Genomic DNA, 23110 nt, shown 5'->3' with positions numbered 1-23110 from the left:
TTCAAGCTTTTTTTCTCAGATTTGAGGTTTGATCTCCAATGCTCTAAAGGCCAAAAAAGCTTAAATCTGAGGAAAAAAAGCTTCAAAATGAGATTCACTAACACTAAGCAAATAGATGTTGGTCACACGATACATATGTAGACAAATCCTATATCATTGCAGCCAGATCCCGGCATATACAATCGATATACAATCCGTGTGGAGCACATCTCTTAGATTTAAGTTTTTTTCCTCAGATTGAACCTTTTTTGCTCAGATTTGAGCTTTCATCTCCTATGCTCTCAAGGCAAAAAAAGCTTAAATCTGAGAGGAAAAAGCTTAAAAACGAGAATCACCAACACTTATTTAATTAAAAGCAGATCCCGGCAACGTTACACGATTTGTCTATGAATCGTGTGACCAACATCTTTTAAATAAGTGCTGGTGAATCTCGTTTTTAAGCTTTTATCCTCAGATTTAAGCTCAAATCTGAAAAAAAATCTGAGAGAAAAAAGCTTAAAAACGTGAACCACCAACACTTAGTTAAAAGATGTTGGTCACACGATACATAGACAAATCCTGTATGGTTGCCGGGATCTGATTGCAGCCCAGTGACTTTCTGTCCAGGTCCCGGAACCATACAGGATTTGTTTATGAATCGTGTGACCAACATCTTTTAATTAAGTGATTCTCGTTTTTAAGCTTTTTCCCTCAGATTTAAGCTTTTTTTTTGAATTGAGAGCATACGAAATGAAAGCTAAAATCTGAGGAAAAAAGCATAAATCTGAGCGATGTGCTCCACACGGATTGTATATCGCTACCGGGACCTGGGCAGACACTATTCGACCGTTGGTCAGTGATCGAGTGAGTGAGTGGGCAAGAAAAGTGATTGAATGAAACAAGAGAATGAAAATGAGGTAGCTCTTCACTCTGTTGAGAATCTCAACCGATGAAAGAACGCCCCTCTTTCAAATCTTATTTCTTTAATTCTCGGAGCAGCATGAGAATTGAGTGATTTTCGGAACATTTATTGAACGCCTCCATAGCATGGGTACCAACGTCGTCACGGTATAAAATCAAGAAAAACGAAAAATAACTTGAACCAGCCTTAGTATTGAAAATGCTTCAAACCTGATTTTATTATCAAGGAAAACATAATGAACACAGTTTTAGAATATTCTCAACAATGGTTCTACTAAACACATCTTTACCTGCGATTCCATCATGTAACAAAACTTAAATTGTAAAATTGTAAACTAAGTCAATTTACCAACCATAACATCGTTTTCATGATTGGGAAGTGTTCATAAATGCGCATATTAGGTAATACGCGCAAACAGCTGATTTACGAAATGGCTTATAGATCAAGATATCTAATCATTGCAGTTTAAGGATTATTCGCTTTTGACACACTTCAACAAGATTTTTATCAGTTTTCTTAAAATATATTAAACTTTAAATATCGTACGAGCAGAATCTGTAAACATAAGTTTTAATGGTTTTTCTTTATAATTCATCCAAAAATCAGAAATTAAACAAATCGATGCTTTTAGCAAATTTAAAAAAATAAGATCTTGGTATAATAGCAAGTTTAGAATTAGCACAGAAGGCTTAAACATCAATAACAGTAATTTTTTGTTTGGATTTTTTTTTTTTTTTTTTAAATAAATTGTGGTTTTATTTTGTTGAAACTTATTTACATTTTCATATGTCTAAACTCATGTGGAAATCTAAAGCACTGATGTCTACACTATTGTTGCTTGCGTTTATAAAATTTATATAGCTACTAAGATATTTCAGAATTTTCACTTTTTTTTGTCTATTTATGTTTAACAAAGTAGGATGAATTAGTTCTTCGAAGTTCAGTGTTCGCTGTCTGTCGAGGGTTTCGTATATTTTCCTTTGAAGTAGCTCAAACGCTCCGTTGAGACTAGTACATTCACGGTATTTGTGTTCAATGGTCTCGATGGGTGTTCTGCAATGCATACATGTCTCATCATCAGCGCGATTGATAGTGAAGAGAAGTTGACGGCATAACGCTTTTTTGTTAGTCCACAGATATAGAGTTTCTTTCTGTCCAGGGGAGAGCTTCCGGGATGAGACATTCCTCCACGCTTGTTTCCAATTGATGCTCGGGTTGTTTCTTTCAACTTTTGGTTGGTCGGTGTTAGCCAGGAAATGTAGGTATGTTGCATTAGCTGTGGGTCTATCTCTGAGTGGTAATGGAAGTGTAGAAATAGTTTGTTTTATTGCTTTTAATTGGATTCAATTGAATATTTTAACGTTTTCTATCAAAAACAAATATACTCAAAAGATGGACGATTTTGCTGAATACATTTAGGGGCAAAAATTATAAACATTTCTCGATATTTTTTGGCTTAAAAAATAAATGAAACTTTACCATTATGTAATTCCCAAGGTCCTTCCACTGTTTCTATGTACTTTTTTTATTGAAACTTAACCATTTGATAGGGTTTTAAACCAATTGTTCTATACAGACTTTCTTATAGAAGACGACCGTTTTCCTAAATACCCAAAAATTATCATATATTGTCGTTACAGGGAAAAACTGTAAAATCAGTTGAGCGACAATGGATTTTTTCTCGGAGTAGGTACGTTAAACCTAACGTCGGAAGTAGTGCGCTGGATGGCGGGTCACCGTACGATTCCAGCGCACTACTTCCGACGTTAGGTTTAACGTACCTACTCCGAAAAAAATCCATTGTCGCTCAACCGATTTTACAGCGCTGGACTGGCGACACAATAAAGGCCATAAAAATAACTCTAAAACTACACCTAAACACAGTAAAAAAGATGAACTTTCATATAATACAACCCATTTGCTTCTTAATGCTATCATTTTATCAGGTGAGGTGTTTGTTTGTGAGTCTTAGAAAAAACAGATATTTTAAAACTTTAAAACTACATTTTAAGTAATATAAAAAAATCTCCTTGCACAAACCAAATTTAGCCTACTAGAAACTCAATTTGTAGGCTTTCAAACGTAGAAAAAGGTTTAAAATATATTAACTTCAGACATAGTAAATGACATAGTAAATGATGAAATTTCATGTTGTAAAAATTTCCCCCAGTTTACGGTACTTTTATTATAAAATAATTTTCCCAAAAACGATAAGAGCTTTTAACAGAAAAATTGTTCTAACTCATATAAAATAAATTTCCACTTATGTACATATAGTTTTCGGACTTCTATTTATTGTAATATGGGAGAAAATGAGTATTCTCCTTAGCATACGCAATAAATCCGCCTCTCCCTTTCAGCACAAACCCATTTTTCTATTTTCTTTTATTTTCTAGTGTAATTTAGTCCCATATGAAATCGGAGTGAAATGATCGATTCGTGTCATGTTTAGAAGAGATTTTATTTGGCATTTCCTATTGAATAATTGTATCGTCATTATTTTTTATTCATTCTTCTAAAAGGTTTATGGTTTCCGGCATGGTCGTTCTTTGAATCTTCAAGTTGAAGACTTCAACAATAAAATTCACTTTAGTAGCTTTTAAAGTTCCTATTTAATGCGGTTTTATGAAGAAGAAATCATTTCTGCTAGAGATGTACCGAATATTCGGTCGGCCGAATACCGCCGAAAAACCGTTAAGCTGAATATTCGGCTCACCGAATAGTTAAGCTAAGTATTCGGCCGAATAGGCCGAATAGGCCGAATATCTACTACAGACTTGAAATTTTTTTTAAATAATTTCGGATAATTTATAAAATATCCAAAAGTAATGTTGTAAAAGCTACACAATCATTGAAAAATTATGGATTCAGCCAAATATCTATGGTGTATCTTTCACTGTAGATCGTACAGGAGAATGCTGACAAGTATCGCTTTATACTTTGATTATAGTTTATTCAAGATTTTCTGGATATATTCAGGCTTGCCTATAAATTCAGTAAAGAATCCAGATAAGTCAAATCTGGCCGGGATGTTCAGATATTGTTAAAAAACTTCCGGAGTTTCGCTCGGGTTTATTATGATTGTTTTCTTAATCAAATATAAAACTCAAATTCCTCTTTAGATTTTTTTAGATTCTGCCCAGCAAACATTTATGAAGGTCAAGGCCGGATTAAGGGGGGGGGGGCAAAAGGGGCAATTGCCCCGGGCCCCCCGGCTCAGGGGGGCCCCCCGAGGGAAAAAAAGTTTTCACATTACTTTAATCATACTACTTCAAATTCTACAAATTTATGAAGAGAAATCAAAACTAGAAGATCGAAATTAAAAATTTGAAATAAAACAACTAAAGGGACTCCCGTGAAATAATATCTAGAAAAAAAATTCTATTACATAAGTTAAGGGGGCCCCCTAGAGTAAGCAGTGAAAGATTTCTACCGTATTTTGTGGGCTGAGAATATCAGAATCTAGGTATTGAATTTCAAAATTTTCGACCCAAAAATGATGTCAACCGATTTCGAAAAAAAAGGAAGAATATGAGGCAAAACACCTCAAAATTTATTTTTTTTTTATCTAATCACGTCAGTCAGGATATTCTGTACAGAACAAGAAAAATTAAAAAAAAGCATCTCCTCAGTTTCATTACATACAAACGTCTTGCACAATAATAATGTTTATTATTACGTTAACTTTCAAAGTAATGGTTACTGCACTAAAAAAGTAGCTAAATTCGCCAAAACTGGCTCACAGTGTCAAGAGTCTTTTAGGGAAGTTTTATGATAAACATTTCAGAATTTTACACGAGCAGTATGCGGGTTAATATCGGGTATTTTTATAACATTTCACTTTTCGAGCATTATTATTGAAATTTCCGTTGGTTTATAATATCTAAACTCTTTCTCTCTCTATATTGAAAATAAAATCTTTTGAAAAAACTGTAGTTGCTTAAATTGGACCAGTCGACAGTTCGAGTTTCTTTATTGAATTTACATCCCAATTTCTGTCTTACACTTGAAATTCGTATTGAAACATTTTCAACTGAGTTAACCAAACTTTCATCATCTACTGAATTAAATATCCTGAATACAGCATTTAATTTTCCAAATGATCATTCTCAAATTATCATAAAAATCATTGAGTGATTCTTTTAACTTGAATATTTCTTGTTTTTAATCTTATCTTTATCCAGATTCAATTCATTGAGATTTTCAAGTCTTGTGTTGTTTCTCTAGTTAATGAAGTTCAGTTTCATGGTTTTTCTGAATTTTGAGAATTCAGGATTTTTGTTAAAGGTACTAAACTCATTTGGATTCCTTATTTGACTTTTTCTATGATAACTGATTCTATGTTTTAAACATTTAATCTCTATTCTGAATATTTTTCATTGATCATTTTTGCACTAACACCCCTTTGACTTTGAAGGCATTGAATGAAACTTTTTTCATATTTAGAATAACAATTTGATAAGTTTTTTTTATTTGATAAGAATCATATTCATAAACTTCTTATGAAAACGTTTTTTCTCGTTCATAGATATTAAATTGAAATTCACATTAGGTGCAATTTCTACTTTGGCTATGATTGTCAGTTTGATTCTCTTTTTTTTATTGAATTCATATTTTGTTTCTCAAAACTTGATTTGAAATTATGATTTAGATTTGAGACACTAAACCTGATTTAAGTCTGGAATTTTGAAACTCTTTCATCTGTATCTTTTTCGAATTTGAATTTAATTATTTTGTTTATTTTTTTGAAGTTTGTATTCTCTGTTTAAAATTTTCATGATATGTAGGTAATTCCCAAATTTCATTAGTTGAATATTTGTCGATGGAGCACAAACCAGACCATCAATGATGAAATAAAAAATATTTAAAATAACTATCCGATCATTATTCTAAATCAGTGAATGATAAGAGCATAAAAATAAATTGAGAATTTATTTTGACATTTTTCAGCTCAAATCAGAGCTTTCATTTTTGATAAAATCCTAAACTGATTAATTAATAATTTTTATTTGAAGATACCACAATTCATCTTCTACGCAGACAACATGGTTCTTTGAAGACCGTAAACTGAACTCATCTTCAGCTCTTCAACACGTTTAAAATGTTTTGTATTCTCTGGATAGAATTTTAAAAAAAATTGAATCAGAGGGGCCCCCCGATAAAAATTGCCCCGGGCCCCCCGATGGCTTAATCCGGTCCTGATGAAGGTATAACGCAGGAACAACAGAATTATTCAAACAAATATACCAGATGAAAAGATTGTATTAAACTTACAAAAATAGCATATAGCCGCAAAAGTGGAGGCGATATATCTACAATGACAAGATTCCAACGATTCGATTTTCCCAAAAAAAGTAAAATAATCGAAAAATAAATTTCCCCGACCGAGATTCGAACTCCAGTCCTCCGAGTTCGCTGTCCGATATCCTACCACAACGCCAACTCATCAGTTGATATGATCCACGCTATAGCTCTATAGGTGAGATTTTCTTTTCACGAACCGGTCAAAGGAAGAGACTGGATAGATTTTCAATTGAAGGACCGCCCATTTATCGTAAATCAGTTCACTCAAATCGTAAATGTCGAAATAGCCTATTCTCAACTTTCTTAAGACATATTTACGAATTGACTAAACTGCTATCCGATTCAACTTTTTTGGGCGAAGCTTGTCGTAAATGAATGATAGAGAAGCACTCAATACCAACGTCTTTACGATGGTTATTGAAAATGTGTTACTAATCGATTTGGATTATCATTTCTATTACGATTTCATGTTAGCTGGGTGTGTTCAATAACGATTTTTCAAAAATTTCAAAATATACTTGAATTTTGCCCTTTTTTAATTTTGTTTTCAAAAATCGTCCTGAATGCCTGATCGTGTGAATACGTGTGCTTGAAAGTATGATATGCTTAAGGTTGAAGATCATCTATCTTTTCAACAACTATTTTGAAGATATCCTGCTCAAATTCGATCTTCATCTAATTCAATATCAGAAAAGCATTTTCAAATAGCTTGGCACCTGTTTCGACATGTTTTATCCTAGATTTCACATGAAAGCAATCTCTTTGGTGATGAACGCCCTAGAAGCGACTAGTCATCTGATGTCTTTTCAGTTATTGGTGGCATTTTAAAAATAAGGAAGACCCCTACTTAAAAATATCTTGTAATACATCATCCGATAATATCATCTAGTTGAAAATAGTCAACTGAAAACATGAGGGGCATCAATATGGAAGAAATAGAAGCATTGAAATAATCGCTTAAGTTTTTTTATTAAAAACTCAATAGAATATTCGACCGAATATTCGACCGAATATAATATTCGGTCGAATATTCGTTTGGCCGAATAGTTGAAAAGGTCAATATTCGGTATTCGGCCGTTCGCCGAATACCACTATTCAGTACATCTCTAATTTCTGCTATTGGCTGTTACAAAAAACTGAAGATAGAAATGCACAAGAAGGCAACAAAATTTGTATTTCTTAAGCCAATCCCTACCTGCAACAGAAAAGTGGAAAGGTCAACGCTAGATTCTTAGACTTAAAGTAAAGTGGTATCAAATTGTTGTGAAGGATCCTTATTTTAATAATGTTAAAAGGTTTTCAAAACCATAAATTTCGTAAAGCTCAGTTCATATACAGCGGGTTAAAAAATCTAATACGGATGTGGGTTAATTCTTTTTTTTTATAAAATAACATACCTTTTCAAAATTTTCAAAACCCATGTAATGTTTTTTTAATGTTGGATGAAAGTAGTCTTTTTAAATAGAACGTGATTTATAGAACCTTGCGATAGTTGTTGAATGAACATTTGTTTAAAACTTATGTTTCTTAGAATCCTGTATCTTTATATGCATAACAACTGATTTATCTTTTTGATTTTCTTTCCTCTACAGCACGGGGGAAATCACTGTTGCCAGAGATGCTCGGCTTGATCGAGACACAAATCCGGAAAGCTATGCCATTGTTGTAACGGCCGTCGATGCTGGCTTCCCCATTCCGGAAACGGCTACTACCACAGTGCACGTCAAAATTCAAGACGTCAATGACAAGCCACCCAAATTTACCCAACAGTCTTACACGGCCTACATTTCAGAGCGCAGCAGCATCGATTCGGAAGTTTTAAAAGTGACTGCAGCCGACACTGATGTGAATGCCAAAATTCTGTATTCTATTGTGGAACCGATAACGGCAAAGACTAAAGCCGGAATTCCGCTGATGACTGTTTCACCCTACGATTACAAAACAGCTTTCCGGATCAGCGAAGATGATGGAACTATTTTCGTAAACAATAGTTTGGATTATAACTACGCAGCCGTTGTTACTTTAACGGTAAGAGCTGTTGACGTCAATGCGAAATACAACATCGATATGCAACAAGATCATGCTGAAGTAACAATGTACATTCAGTCCTTCAAGGATACAAACCCTCTTTTCAAGAATAGCGGTTGGAATACGGTTCGACCTAGGATAGAGGTGAGCATCAAGGAAGAATCGCCCATTGGAAGTGTAGTGATGAAAATCGAAGCAGAAGATCCGGTTGCTGATATTGCGATCGTTGATTTCGAGATGGTGATGGCAGACGTTGAAGGTTACTTCCGGTTGAACGAAAAAACCGGTGATATTATTTTAAACAAACGGTTAGATTACGAAACTATGAACAATACAAACATAGACTTTGTTGTTAGAGCGATGACCAGCAACAGGAAGCGTCAATCGATGGCTTACATCAACGTAACAGTTGAAAATGTAAACGACAATGCTCCAGCTTTCGAAAAAGAAGTTTATCGAGTAACGGTCATGGAATCGGATCGTTATCCGCATCAGGTGATAACGGTTCACGCAACCGATAATGACGCGGTTCGATCCGAAAAGGATAAACAACAGGGTTACAACTCCGTTTGGTACACCCTATCCGGATCACACGCAAGCCTGTTCACAATAGACAACACAACAGGACAAATAACGATCGCAGAAGGCAAAAGCTTGGACCGGGAGAAACAATCGGTACTCAAACTGATGATCACCGCCGAAGATTCACCGGGCAAATCGGAAGACGCAAAGAGAGGCTACGCAGAAGTCATCATCGATGTGCTGGATGTGAATGATAATGCGCCTCAGTTTGGGCAGAAATCTTACACCGCAGTGATACCGGAGAACGTGTTGGCCGATACATTTGTTATCGCAATTTCTGCCAATGATCCGGATGAAGGTCCTGGAGGCGAAGTGCGGTACGAGTTTTTGAATGAGGGTGAAGCGAATGGTAAGTTTCATTTATGGCATAAATTAATGATGATTTTTGTGAAGATATGAATTCTTCATCATCACAAGAATTTTGTTGATAAAATGTTTTTATGGTGAAAATTAATCTATCAGAAGGTAGAAGGGGTAGGCTTGATAGCGGCACGTTATCCAAACATACGGGAAAATTGTGCTTAAAACAAAAATTTTGAAACTATGTTCATTTCAAGGTTTGATACAGACCATCAAAAGATTGAGTAGAGGTTACTAAATTCGTACCTTTGACATTATTTGATCAGGATTATAAAATCTCTGGAGAAACCATCTTGAGTTTGTGATTTTTTTTTGTTTCGATTATAGTCGTTTTACCATCTTTATGGCATTCGCGACTTTATCAACGTTACAGTTGGCGGATCGTTATTGAGAAACTATCCGGTACAACTGTGTTCGATGTTTACTCTTGGGCTCGAACTCGCGGACATCGGCTCAGGAGACAACAGACTTGCCAACTGAGCTATATCACAAGCCCTAGTTCGTGTAATTGTTTCTATTCTAATTATATAACAAGCTCTAAATGATTCTTAAAGATTTTATAAGAACAATATGAGTATTTTAAATAGGGTTACTGACCCGTTTAAAAATCGAATAAATGTTCACTGGAGGAAGTCATAAACGTTTTAATGGTTATTTATAAAATGCCAATTGTAACACTGATATAATCTTTGTCTTATTAATCGAAAAATTATAACAATGAAATTAGATCCAATTCAGTGAAAAAAACTTGAAACCTTACTCGTGTTCTATTTACTGTTAATCTATTTAGAATTGCGCCAAATTGAATCTTTAATTCATAATAGCAGTTCTTAAAAATAATAAGAGAAAGTACAGAACCACTGCACCGTGGCGCTCTATTTGTTGGAAAAATATTTATAAAGCATAGATCATCTGAAATCTGGACGCAGCTAAACGGGTCTGTCTCGGAGCTATTAAAACGAAATAAAAATCAATACTGATGTTATGAAATCGTTTGGTACATCTTTGTACCTGAAAATAATCACATTTTCGTAGATGACGGAAAGAATTGAAGAAACATAAGCTATCAAAGAACGAAAGAACATAAGCCGTAAATATCATGAATTTTTCGAAAAAGATACAACGGCTCACCGACAGGACTTGAACCTGCAATCTCCGCTTCAGTACAACGGCGCGTTAGCCAATTCCACCATTCGCCGGTTTCATCACGTTCACCGTGGTGGAATTGGCTAACGCCCGTTGTACTGAAGCGGAGATTGCAGGTTCAAGTCCTGTCGGTGAACCGTTGTATCTTTTTCGAAAAATTCATGATATTTACGGCTTATGTTCTTTCGTTCTTTGATAGCTTATGTTTCTTTAATTCTTTCCGTCATCTACGAAAATGTGAAATAAAAATGTTTTGTACTTAAAATGTAGGGTTAATAATAAATTATTATTCCGATGTGGTTTTTATGAAATTTCGAACATTTCATCGAATACTACTTATCATAGTTTGGGCACCCTATTCACTGACCTCAGCGGCCATTTTGTTCCACAATCTCTTCATCTCTGTTGCATCCCGAGTCGTCCTGCCATTCTTCTTCATCTTCTGCTTGACAATTGCCAAAAATTTTTTGATAGGGCGGAATTGAGGGCAGTTGGGTGGGTTGATGTCATGTACTTTATAATAAATTCCACCCCGTTGTCCTTGCGGAATCTGGCCAAAACTTTACTGGTCCTTTGTAAGATCTAATTTACGGAAGAAGACGTTTTCTCAGTCACTCCTCCTTGTACATCTGTCTTGTTTGTCACAAAAACCGGGGTTTTCGTTCGCAGCTGCAAATACCTTGCCAAATCAAACACTTTCTTGCCAACTTATCGGTAAAAACGAATTTGAACTTGCCGGGAACATCACTCCGACCAGGGACGTAGGAAGACCTGACTCTTGGGGGAGGAGGGGAGTTTGAGTTTGATGACAAAATTTTTCCTGTAACATTTTTGCTTGAAAAATGAATACATAAAGAATAGTAAAAAAAAAGTGATACTACGAGCACTGACCATACTGACTGGACACTCGATTTCGTTTGTTGGATAATTTTTCCAACAGTACGCAATATCGATTGCAGAGTGCGCATCGATTGATTTGAAGAAATGCTATCCTAGTTAGAAAGTTCCACACAACTTTCGAAAAAAAAATTGGCAATTGAGACGATAAAATCGTGATAAGCAGGTACATTATTCCTACAGGGCATTTGTATCGGAAAAATGGTAGGTTCGCCACCTACCGTCGGTATTGCGAACCTGCTAAATGTGACGAAAAAAATTAGCCAGAAAATTATCGAATTTTTGTTCTAAGTGTCCTGTCAGTATGATCAGTGCTACGAGTATCTCATTAGTCGGGTTAAAGTTCTGCTTTTTTTTTATTAAATAGTAAACGAACACACACATATAGGATCTCAGTGAAACTTCATGTTTCTTTGAAGAGATCTAAATTCTACTTAAGACTAAAGCGTACATCTTTCGAAGATATAATGGCTAGCATTTTACTAATGCTAACACCACCAACCCACAGAAAGAGCACTATGTATGCCGTGACCAAGACTCGATCTCATCACCTCTGGCTTAGAAGACTTAAACGATATCCTCTAAGCCACAGTCGGTGGCAAAATCATTAGTTATTAAATGATTTTAAACATTACTTTTGAAAACAAGTCCTGAAAGTGTTCATTTTTTTTGTAAGCTTTGAAAAATTAATGAGAAATTTTAAAGGCTACATTTGAAAGAAAAACTAGTTTGGGACTCAAGATCTATTTTCAACACTTGTAAACTCGATGCATTCAGATTTTAGTTTAAATTTTGTTTTGAAGTATAAAAATTATAAATAGTGTTAAACAACAAACCATTAAATTAGGTTTCCAGCTGGATTTACTGAACCTGAAAATTAAGTTATTTTATCAACAATAAATCATCATTAATAATTTATTTTATTATTAAAATCCTGTGAAAAAATTTAAAATTATAATTTAGATTTTTCAAAGAACATTATTTTAAAAAATCTTTAAGATCTTTAATTGTACCTGTTTTGTGATTTGTTTTCTGCATTCTGCATTTCTGCATTTGAATTCTGCATTTTGAATCTAAATAAAAATTTTGGATTCCATATTTGAAATCGATTTCTGAATCTAATGAATCTATGAACAAAACAGACATAATCTTTAACCAGAAATCTCTTATTTGAATTTTGAATTTTTGTTTTGCCATATGAATTTTTCTTCAATTATTTATTCGTTGTTCAACTAGTGAATCTGAATGAAAATTTCGAATGATGAAACTCTGATATTTCAATTCTGTATTTATATAATGGAACTTTTTTTAAATTTCAATTCTAAATAAAAAATAGGAGTAAAAATTTTACATCCAAATCCTAAAAACGATTTCGTCTTTTCAATATATTTTCTTCCGACCATAGAAAATGAATTTAATTTTTGTTTTAATTGTAAAACCAAGATTCGAATCAGGACTTTGTTCCAATGATGAGCCGAACTGAAAATTAAGCATAATAAACTGTGTACAGATTCCACAATCCGGTCACAGGCAACAAATTGAAATTAAAAAAAAATTGGTATCAGAATATCGGAATTGTTCAAACATAAGCTCATCAGATATTTTTTGGACTTATCCGGGCAGCGCAAATCCGGGCTATTTTATCTAAAAACCTTGCAGATCCGGACATTCCATTTCAAAGTTTACATCTCAAAATCTGGACAATACCTAGGCGAATTTAGGAATTCTTCAATTAAAATCAAGAAGAAAAATAACTCGAAAAGTTTGTTTTTCGGAAAACTATGGCCACTTTATTTGAATAAACTTTGGTAAAAAAAATGTTTTGGATGCAAAGTACACAATTCTTATCACGCAAATCAAGTTTTTCTTTGATTTTGCCAATAAAGTAAAAACATTCGGGTAAAATCCGGGCCATCAGGTAACCTTAGTGAGTCAAATCTTAATTGAATCTAACCTTAGTGAGTCAAATCAATTGAAAATTCGATGTCGAAACTAAGGACTGTACCCATAATTCATGCACCAACTCCTTTTGTGAATAACAATTGATAGCGTTTTTCGAGTACAGTCTTTAAATATCTATCAACAATTGAGAAAATTTTGGAAAATCTGTAGTAGAATTGTGGACCTGGGATAAGATTTCGAGGTTTTGGTCTTAGTTCTGTGTAGAGATTGCTACTCTAGGTTCACTTTAGTCATTCATCAAAATTTGATTAGGAATTTAAAATTGTGAGTTTAGAGAAGAACATTTTGCTTGACATTTTTGGACCCTTAAGGGGGGGGGGGGAGATCCGTGATGTTTCCTAGCTTTAACATAACCCTTATTTGAACATTAATTTTAATACTCGGTCTGTATGACGGCAGTCAAAGACTTAAATAAATAAAATAAAATAAATTCAATTTTCTAGTGACCAAAAGTAATCAATAATTACGACTAAGTTATGTTTATCAATATGGGCTACTTTAAATAGAGTTACTTCTAAAATGGGTTCTTTAGTCATGATAACTGTATTTTGAGAACGATTGACAATTTATTAAACTCGTTTTAAAATGTATGTGTGTATCCCTGGAAAGTCGGGCAACTTGCAATGTCTGAAGAGTGTCAAAGTAGTTTTAAGACACTCAGACCGCTTTGGCTTTGAGAAGTTTTTCTTCCTTTTCATCGGATTTTTGTTATGAATCCTTCATCCCGACCAATAACTAAAAATATTATGCAAAAGATCTATGGATTGTTCTGCAAAACAACTGTTCCTCAAATTTCGAGATTATCTGTTGCATCAACATGACGTTTCTTCAAGAGTTTTTCGTGTCAACAGCGAACCCCTTCGATTTTGATTGAAATCTTGCATAGTGGGAAAATTTGGACCCGAAATCCCAAAAATTTGAAGTCGTAGGTTTGAAGGGCTGAAATACTACCTTTTCTACGTGATCTTTTTTCAGAAATTCAAATCTACCATCAGGTTAGACCGAAGAGAACTGAGCAAAGTGTAATTTAGCCCGTATTACCCAGAAAAAATAGTCATAACTCTGTGAAAATAAACTGAATAACATAAAATTTCAGCTGAAATTTGGTTGAAAAACATTTCAATGTGATGTTAATGTTTCATGAAGATAAATTAAATGCTACAGCAGTTACACTCTTCACTATTTATCAAACATTCATGAAAAAGATATTTTAATAAATCAAATTTTATAAAAGACTAGCAGACCCGGTAAACTTTGTCTTACCATGTTAAACTTGGCGTCTATTTTCCATTTTTTCTTTGCTGTTTGACTTTAAAAAAGCATCAAATCTTGAGTTGTTAATCGTCTCGCTTTCTTGAACATGTCCTATTTTTTTACATATCCATATTTTCCGTTTGCTCGAATTGTTCCGCCTAATTATCTCGGAATCAAATCTAAGAACTTCAACTCAATTCTACGGATTTTTTCATAAATTATCAAAAAATTTGCTCCAATCAATCTTACATGCATTTTACATGAATACTTTTCATTTACATTTTTCCTAAAAGACACACCTGCCAATTTAAACCATTGTTGCCTGATTTAAAATTTTCCTGAACAGTGTTGAAGATGATCTGCGATTTAATTTCAGAATATGTGATATTTTCAAGATTCAATAACATTCAATTGGAAATTAAAACTAAATACATAAAAAAGAACTAACCTGTTAAGGCTACGATGATTTCAATCATTCTATTTTCTGGAAATTTTCATGTAAATTTACCTCGAAACCTCAAAAAACATTTAAGTGTCTTTTTTTATTATAAATTGTTATTTTCATTTAAGAAACATCGGGGCAAGAGCAAATGGATATCATCACAGTTCATCTTTCATATTCTTTAAAAAAAAAGACTTTAAAGTGAATTTAATACTTGTTCCTGTTTGTCTTTTTTATCACCGTTCATTGATATATCTGCAGTTTTTCTCCAGAATAAAATAATGGATGGTACTTCAATTTCACTGAATACTGTTTTATCATGAGACATTCATTTACAAAGACATTTAATAATTTTGAATATTTTAGAGAAAAATGAATATATATTTCATGGAAAAGGCGCGTTGCCACTTGTTTCACCGTGTGAAATGACAGGAGTTAATATTATTTTCAAAACTTTCAGGTCGTAATAAAGACTTAAATATTCTGCTTCTGCTACCAAAACAATTATGATTCTGGAATATTAATAACAAAAAAAAATCATCAAAAAAGCAGATCTTAAGTCTCTTCTATGTAGCCAAAATATATTATACAAAAACACACGTTAATGTTAAGTCCGTACTTGAATTCTGTGTAAACAAACATGGAACCTGGAAACAGTGAACGATTTAAAAAAAGATAAGTTTATTTAGTCAGGTTGTTTATTTGGGCCCTACCTTTTATAAATTAAGAAATAATGTATACATTTTTGTCAATGTTGAACGTTTGCACTTTTTTGCATTCGGCCTTTAAATAAACATCAATCCTGTATAATCAATTTTAAAGGACAGGCTCTTGTACAGTTCATGTGTCTGTTAATTTTCAACGGATTTTGTGGTTGTTCTGTAAATTTAAAGGCGCTTGATACACCTTCAGTAAAGCACATTTGTGCATGTTTGAAACATGTTTCTATGCGTATTGGATTATAAACCAAATCTTTCCACCTTTCTTTTTTTCAAATGTTCGTAAATAACTATTTCAATTATCATTTACGTAATTTTAAGGCAATTTCCGACCATTGTTAGAATTTTTATAGTTTTTTTTCTCATGTTTTTGATGCATTTCTTTGTTTTTTTTTGGCATTTTTGTGGTACTTCATCATTTTTCAGTTGACTTTGTCATTTTTAGTCTTTTTTTGTATTTGATTTTGATTTTTTTTTATTTTTCAACTTTTTGTAATTTTTGAATACTTTATAACTTTCTAAAAAAAACTTTTGTTTTTGTTGTTGTATTCTATCACCATTTCTGATCGTAAAAACGTATGTTTGGTGTTTGTCTAAATTATATTGGTCCTGTTATAGAGAAAACTAAAAGGTAATGTCGCTTCTAAAAACAGTTCGGATGTGGCCAAAAACGAACGGGGTCTGTATTTCACATGCATTAGTACTAAATTCATATTTTTCAGACAACAATTCCTTCTTAAAATAACACGAATTAAAGTTTAATTTTTTCAAATAGTTTAAATGGTTTTGATTTGATCGGCAAAATATCAATCTGGGTCACATCTAGGCGTCATTCATTACTCCGTGCTGTACAAATGATCTAGAAATCAAGAAGAAAAAAACACATCTAGGCTTCATAAGGCCACCACATGCATTGAAATTATGCTTGGTTGAAAAATGCGCGCCTAAATATTTCCAATCACAATCAGTATGCTATGCCATGGTTACTATCCTCTTGCGACGTTGGCTCGCGACGCCTCGACCATAGAGACGAAAAACAAACCGCCCGGCGCCCAAAAGAAAAAAAAATGTCGACAATATTGAAGGCCATGGCTTTAATTTGATTCAATTTATTACAAATTTAATGATTACGGACAATTGATGCGACTTTTTGTTGTTTTTATTCGATATAAACCGATTCGCATGCCTACAGAATATTCTAAAAATAATTTCATTTGAATCGGTTGGGTCATTTCGGCGGAGTAGTACTACAAACACCGTTACAAGAGAATTTTATATAATAGATAAATTCTTATACAAAACTGCATATCTTGCGCATAAACAAGTCAAACGATCTGAAACTTTGGGCGTTGTTGAGTTCATTCTTAAGCTTCAAATTGATATTCATTGTGTTAAAATCGATCAATTTTCGAGTGAGACATAAAGCAATTATTTTATAAAATGATATCCTTCAGAGGGGGCAAACCTGATCGTGCCCTTTTATCTTTTCATCTGTATATTGTCCATTTTTGAAGTTTTAAAGAATTTTTAGTCGGTTTATGGAATTCCATGCTACTAGAACGTAAAGAAAAAAGCTAAATATAATTAGATAAATATGGGTAAATATGGTTAAGGCCTCAGAAGGCCCCGGTCAAATTCGATGGCAGATTATATTTATTTTCTGAGAAAATTTTACGAAAGATAAGTACTATTCTCAAACCGGCGGCTGCGATTTTTTGTTTGTTTTTTGGGTCAAAATGTTTGCTCCTTAGATCAAATGATAACTGAGCCATTAGAAACCTTTTAATATGTGCAACTATTGGAAAAAAAATCGGACAACATTAGGTTCAAAGTCAAATTTGCCTGTGCAACTATTCGATACAGACAACCTGTTTAAAGTGATTTTTTAAATTTTAATGTCACTTTTTTCAAACCTTCGAACTTTTGGATCTTGTTGACCAAGCTTATATTTGCACAATCGAAATTCGAATTAAATACTCCATAAAAGTTGAAATTCAGTCATGTGCTAAGTTGTGCAACGATTGTCAAATCACCATATTAATTATTTTTAAAAGCACTGAAGTTAACTTTCAAAAATGAAACGTTTTAAGTTTCTAGAAATAATTTTTTTTTTATTTTCTTTTAAAAAGAAAACGTGGTACACTATATTTAATTTAACCTTTTAAAGAGTATTGACTAAAGAATGCAGTAATCGAAAACGGACAGCAAAATGATGATGAGCATATGGCGAAAAAATATCTCCCATCCTTCTAAAGGACATCGACATTCGACAAATCTGCTATCGTAGAATTCTATACCTACATTGGCTCTAGAGAGGTCTAAGATGTGGGTTTGAAACCCATTGGAAGATGATGAATAATTTTTTCGCATGTTTTCCGACAATAATTTCCATCTGCTCTGTTACCACAATTTTTCAATTACGATAATAGATTCACTTCAACAACAAATATTAACAACATGAAAAATATCTAAATCCAATTTTCTAACAAAACAGCTATCGATTTTCATCCATTCGATTTAATCAGTGTGAGAAAATGTAAAAATTTTAACAATAAAGTTGGACCCCCAGAATATTTTAAAAAGTATGCAAAGTGTATCGTATCAAGTAGGCGGGTAATTCAAGTGATTGTCATTTGATTTTTTTATTTTTATCAAATAAACCATGAAATGGATTTTTGTTAATGTAATACTTATTTGACATTAGTAAACTGAATTCATTGAAAATAGATGACGTCTTAAAAAATGTCAAAGCGAGATGAAATTTTTGTCCGGTCACTGTGCATTTTTCAATCAAATACATTTTAGAATCTTGATCAGGAAAAATTTTTAGAAAGTAAAAAAACATTATCATTGAATTATGATCTAATTACTGGGAGTTTTTTTTTCTATGATTAATACTATAAGAACTACGTAACTGTTCCTTATAAGACGAATGGAAAAAAATGGATTAATTTAGAAGTTTTACATATATTCAAAGTTTTTTTAGTTTTTTCAAAACTCGGTTATTTTCAACAATTTAGGTAAAATGTTGAGTTAGGTTCGGTATATTGGTTTAACCATAAAAAAAACGTAGAGAGTTGCTGAGCAGTTTTTCTTTTTGCTTTAAATTTCCCTTTTTTGTGTTGTATCTGCGATAATCATGATTTTGGATAATTCGTTAATTTAAATTAATATATCCTCTCCTTCATGAACTCACAAGCCCATATGCAGCCCTAGGCTAATAGCTTCTAATAGATGTTTTCCATCCGCAGGTCTCCTCCACATCAACCCGAAGACGGGCGAAATCAAAACGAAGGTCCTGCTCACCGGCAAGGGTCGATCGGATCCGTACGAGATGGTGGTCCGGGCCCAGGACAGCGGCGGCCAACTGCCGAAGCAACGATCCCTCTACAGTGACGTCACCTTCGTGTGGTACATCGGTGACATCAGCGCCAACGACGGCATTCCGTTCTTCATCGCACCGAAAGTCGGCCAAATAGCCAACGTTACCGAGGTAAATGATGAGAGTTTTTTGTTTTGCGTTGGTTTTCTCTTGTGGGAGTTCCTTGCTGCTTAGTTCGACTGAAAACAAACACAAAGTCGTTATTAACGATGATAAAGTGCACATTCATATGGCGCTTGAAGTTGTCAATCGTTGCTTGCGTCGGATTATGGGAAGGAAATTTTGATTGATTAGAGAAGGACGAACCGGTGGGATGGGGGAAGAATAACTGTTTTGACATGTAATTGATGAGTTTCTTTTCTTTTGGTCCTTTTTTGCAGAATGCTACAATAGGAGCGCCGGTGTTCCAAGTCATAGCGAGTGACCCGGATAGTCCGGCAACTCCCAGTGGAACATTGCGATATCGAATTCAGTCCGATATTGAAGATGCCAAATCGTTCCGGATCGATGCCAAGAGTGGTCTCATTTCAACGACAAAATCGTTGGATCGAGAAACGAAATCGATGTACAACATCATCATTGAGGTTAGCGATATGGGAGAACCTCCACAAGCGGCTACAATCGTACTTCGGATCAACGTTTTGGACATCGATGATCACCAGCCGCGATTCGTAAGAGATGTCGATGCTCAACCGTTGGAAATGATGGTCCTGGAGGAACAACCAGCGGGATCTATCGTAGGAAACCTATCCGCTTTAGATGAGGATATCGGAGAAAATGGTGCCATAGACTACGAATTCATCGATGGTAATGAGCTGGGACTCTTCAGGATAGTCCGAACTGAAACCAATGCTGCAATCATAACAACAACGGCACCACTTGATCGCGAAACGATAGAATCCGTTTCACTCACCATAAGGTGTTTCAAGCATAAGACTGATCCAATCTTAACTACTACCGCCTATAATAAGTACGACAAATCCGAGCTGAACATCATAATTCATGTCGCAGACATTGATGACCATTTGCCTCAGTTTGAAAAGGAAAATCAAACGATCGGTATCCGGCACAACGTGCCTATCGATACTCCAATCATGACATGCAAAGCACGAGATATAGATCCAAACGCTAGTCCCATTTTCTACAATATCGAATCAATCTCATTTGTGCCTCAATTCTATCGGAGGGACAATCACACCGAAAACTACTTCAACGTTTTTAATCTCAACAACTCCACCGGTGAAATCCGCACCACTCGAAGCATGTCGGACTACGTCGATGGATTCTTCCAGATAACAGTTCGGGCTAACAACTCTAACATACCAGATCGTGTAACAGATAACAATTTCAAAATCTTTGTCATACGAGACAAATCTTTGCTCCGATTTGTTTTCTCAAAACCTCCCTCAGAAATAAACCCAGTCCTGGAAACATTCGCAACCGATCTTCAGACAAGATTGGCAGAATCGAACCTGGAACTGTCCCTATTCGATGCACAGGTCCTAGCCAAGCCGGACCATAGTCTAGATTTCAGCTCCACAAGTTCCTGTTTCCAGCTTTCCCGCCACGGGTCGGCCCTATCGCCCATGGAAATGCTAAAAATAATGGACAGTCAGGAGATGAAGGATGCGCTGATCGAAACTTACATCAAGTATTCGGTGCACAAGATCGATTCCTGTTCCATCTCGAGGAAACCACCGGCGGCCGCCCTGATAGCGTCTTCCGGAACCTGGCTGGTGATACTGGCCGGGTTGATTGGGTTCGCAGCGTTTGCTTCCACCATGACCGCGTGCTGTCTGGCGAGGAGGTAAGATATTATACATTTTTTTAACTTTTAGGTATATTACTATTTTAATTTTAAACATTGGTACATACATACTTAAAGACTTCAAATGAATAACACTTTGGTTATTATTCTCAGAATATCATTTTTATAATAATTTTATTATTAAGATTGGTTTAAAGTGGTTTAAAGAATTTGATTTTGCGTAAAAAGCCACATTTTTTAAGAAGAACAACTTATACACCCATAGAAGAGGTTGCAAAATGCGCTAAAAAGTGTTCTGTACCAAAGATGATATGATTGGTACAGCATTTTTGGCATAAAGACTCGAGCTTCCAAGCAAAATGATGCATGACCACTACATTCAAACAAAACAAGAAAAACATTCTATGGGATTTTCATTCTATTGGATAATTCATTCAAAAAATATATAGTGAGAATCGCACTCACTGTAACATTCTAAGCTCGGCTTGCCAGTCCGATATCTTACGAAGCGCACCGTCTGAGTCGGTTAGCAAATGAAGGTTTATTGTCATAGTCTTTGTGATACTGCCGAATATCAAAAAACGCACTCCATCCTCCTTTGTCTTTGGTGGGAAAGAGATGAGAATGGGATGGGATGGGATGGAGTGGGAATGGGAAACTAGAATCTGTTTTCTATTGCCGGCCGGTTTACATACACACACAGCGCTCGGTACATCATTCGCCAATATACTTGCTGGCTGATAGCTTCCATCCTGCTTTGTCATGTGAGAGGATATGGAATATGTTTTATTTGGTTTCTTTTAGACATATGCATTACGGTTGGGCTGGGAGGACAATGCCAGTGTTTAGAAAGCTTGTTAATTCCGGTCCGGCATAGAATTATGTACCGATATTTCCTTCTCCAAGGAAGTTCATTATTGGAGTAGAGTCTAATTTGTGAGTGTACCATGGCCGTAGGAACGGGGGGGGGTTTTGGGGGTTAAACCCACCCCCCCCCCACCCCCCATGAGGATCCAAAACAGCAAGCGAGATATTTTACTATACACTAAAAATTTTAAATTCAGAATCAAATTATGATAATAGAGAAAGGTTAATCGAGAGTAACAATCTAGACTAAAAACTAATGCTAAAACCTCAAAAACCCATCCCAAGTTCAAAACTCTGTTACACCTTTTCAAAATTTTCTCACTTGGTCATGGAAATTCAGGTCTTAATATTAAATTTCGAATTTAATTCAACTCATTACAAGGATCTGATTCCATAAATCCCATATCCATAATTATTTTCCTATTTTCGTACTTCGGATTCTGTATCCTGTTCAGAATTTATGATTTTCTGTTTGAATGATCATAATAAATTAGAAATGAAAAGCTGATTTGAAATCCTGGTTCAAATTTGGTTTTGCACTTCATACCAAATTTGAATCATGTTTTTCGGGATCATATGAATTTTCAATATTTTGATAATGGTTTTCCGAACGTATAAAAATAAGAAAGTTTGTTTTAAATTCAGATTCTTAGCTCTTGAACTTCATTCTTACACAAAATTTAAGAATTGAAAGCTTCGAAATGGCAATCCAAAATTGAAAAGTAGGATTCAGATCTTTGTGAATTTATATTTTAATATTGATTCACAATAATTTAAATAGTGAATTTAGATTAAACCTGAACTACAGAACTTAAATAATAGTTTCATAAATGAGGGCTCTATAGCTTGGCTCATATAACTCTGATCTGAGATAAGATTCGGAAATCGTATTTTTTGTTCATTTCAGAAATCGTATGTAAATTCGAAGACTAATTCAAAGCGCAATTTTTGAATTCAGGTTCAGAATTGAGATTCAGAATGCAGATTCAAAATTCAGAAAAAAGGTTGAGTCTTTAACAAAATTTTACAATCTACATAAATTGTCAAGGAATTCAGAGATCATGAACATAACACAATACGGACGAATAACGAGATATCTTGTTTTTTTCGCTTGCCAACAGTGTGCTACACTTCGAAGTAAACCTCATATGGACTGAAAATAAGTGTTAAATTTTCTTCGACAAAATTGAACACAATATTTGCCGATTATTAAAAATGCTAAATTTAGGGGTTTCCGAGATATAGAATGCCAAATTTCGGTGTTTCTCGTCATAAATTTTATCGCGGTTCTTAATATGTTAAGATTGCTTTTCAATTTAATTTGCAGATTTCAATTTATTAAACGAAATTAGTTTGTAAACACTGTCCAGCTGAAAATCACAAATTGAAGGTAGAATTTGAGTTTTTGTTTTATCCGCAAAAAACCAAATTTAATTTGAAAAAAATTATCTACAGGACTTTTATTATGAAATTTATTCTTTATAAAAAAATAATTACT

The 23110-nt window shown here is 34.2% G+C and overlaps 1 protein-coding gene across 1 annotated transcript in view; it reads left to right on the top strand.

The window, feature by feature from the left end:
- Nucleotides 1-23110, top strand: part of LOC129756639 (cadherin-23) — a 94074-nt gene that overhangs the window by 60839 nt on the left and 10125 nt on the right. Inside the window, exons 4-6 of the mRNA XM_055753561.1 lie at nt 7798-9164; nt 18847-19088; nt 19358-20784. Of these exons, the coding sequence (XP_055609536.1) occupies nt 7798-9164; nt 18847-19088; nt 19358-20784 (3036 nt within the window). The remainder of the gene's footprint in view (nt 1-7797; nt 9165-18846; nt 19089-19357; nt 20785-23110) is intronic.

Source organism: Uranotaenia lowii, chromosome 3 (assembly GCF_029784155.1).
Source record: "Uranotaenia lowii strain MFRU-FL chromosome 3, ASM2978415v1, whole genome shotgun sequence".
Lineage (NCBI taxonomy): Eukaryota > Metazoa > Arthropoda > Insecta > Diptera > Culicidae > Uranotaenia > Uranotaenia lowii.
The sequence above is the reverse complement of the archived record's forward strand: the minus strand, read 5'-3'. Positions and strand labels throughout refer to the sequence as shown.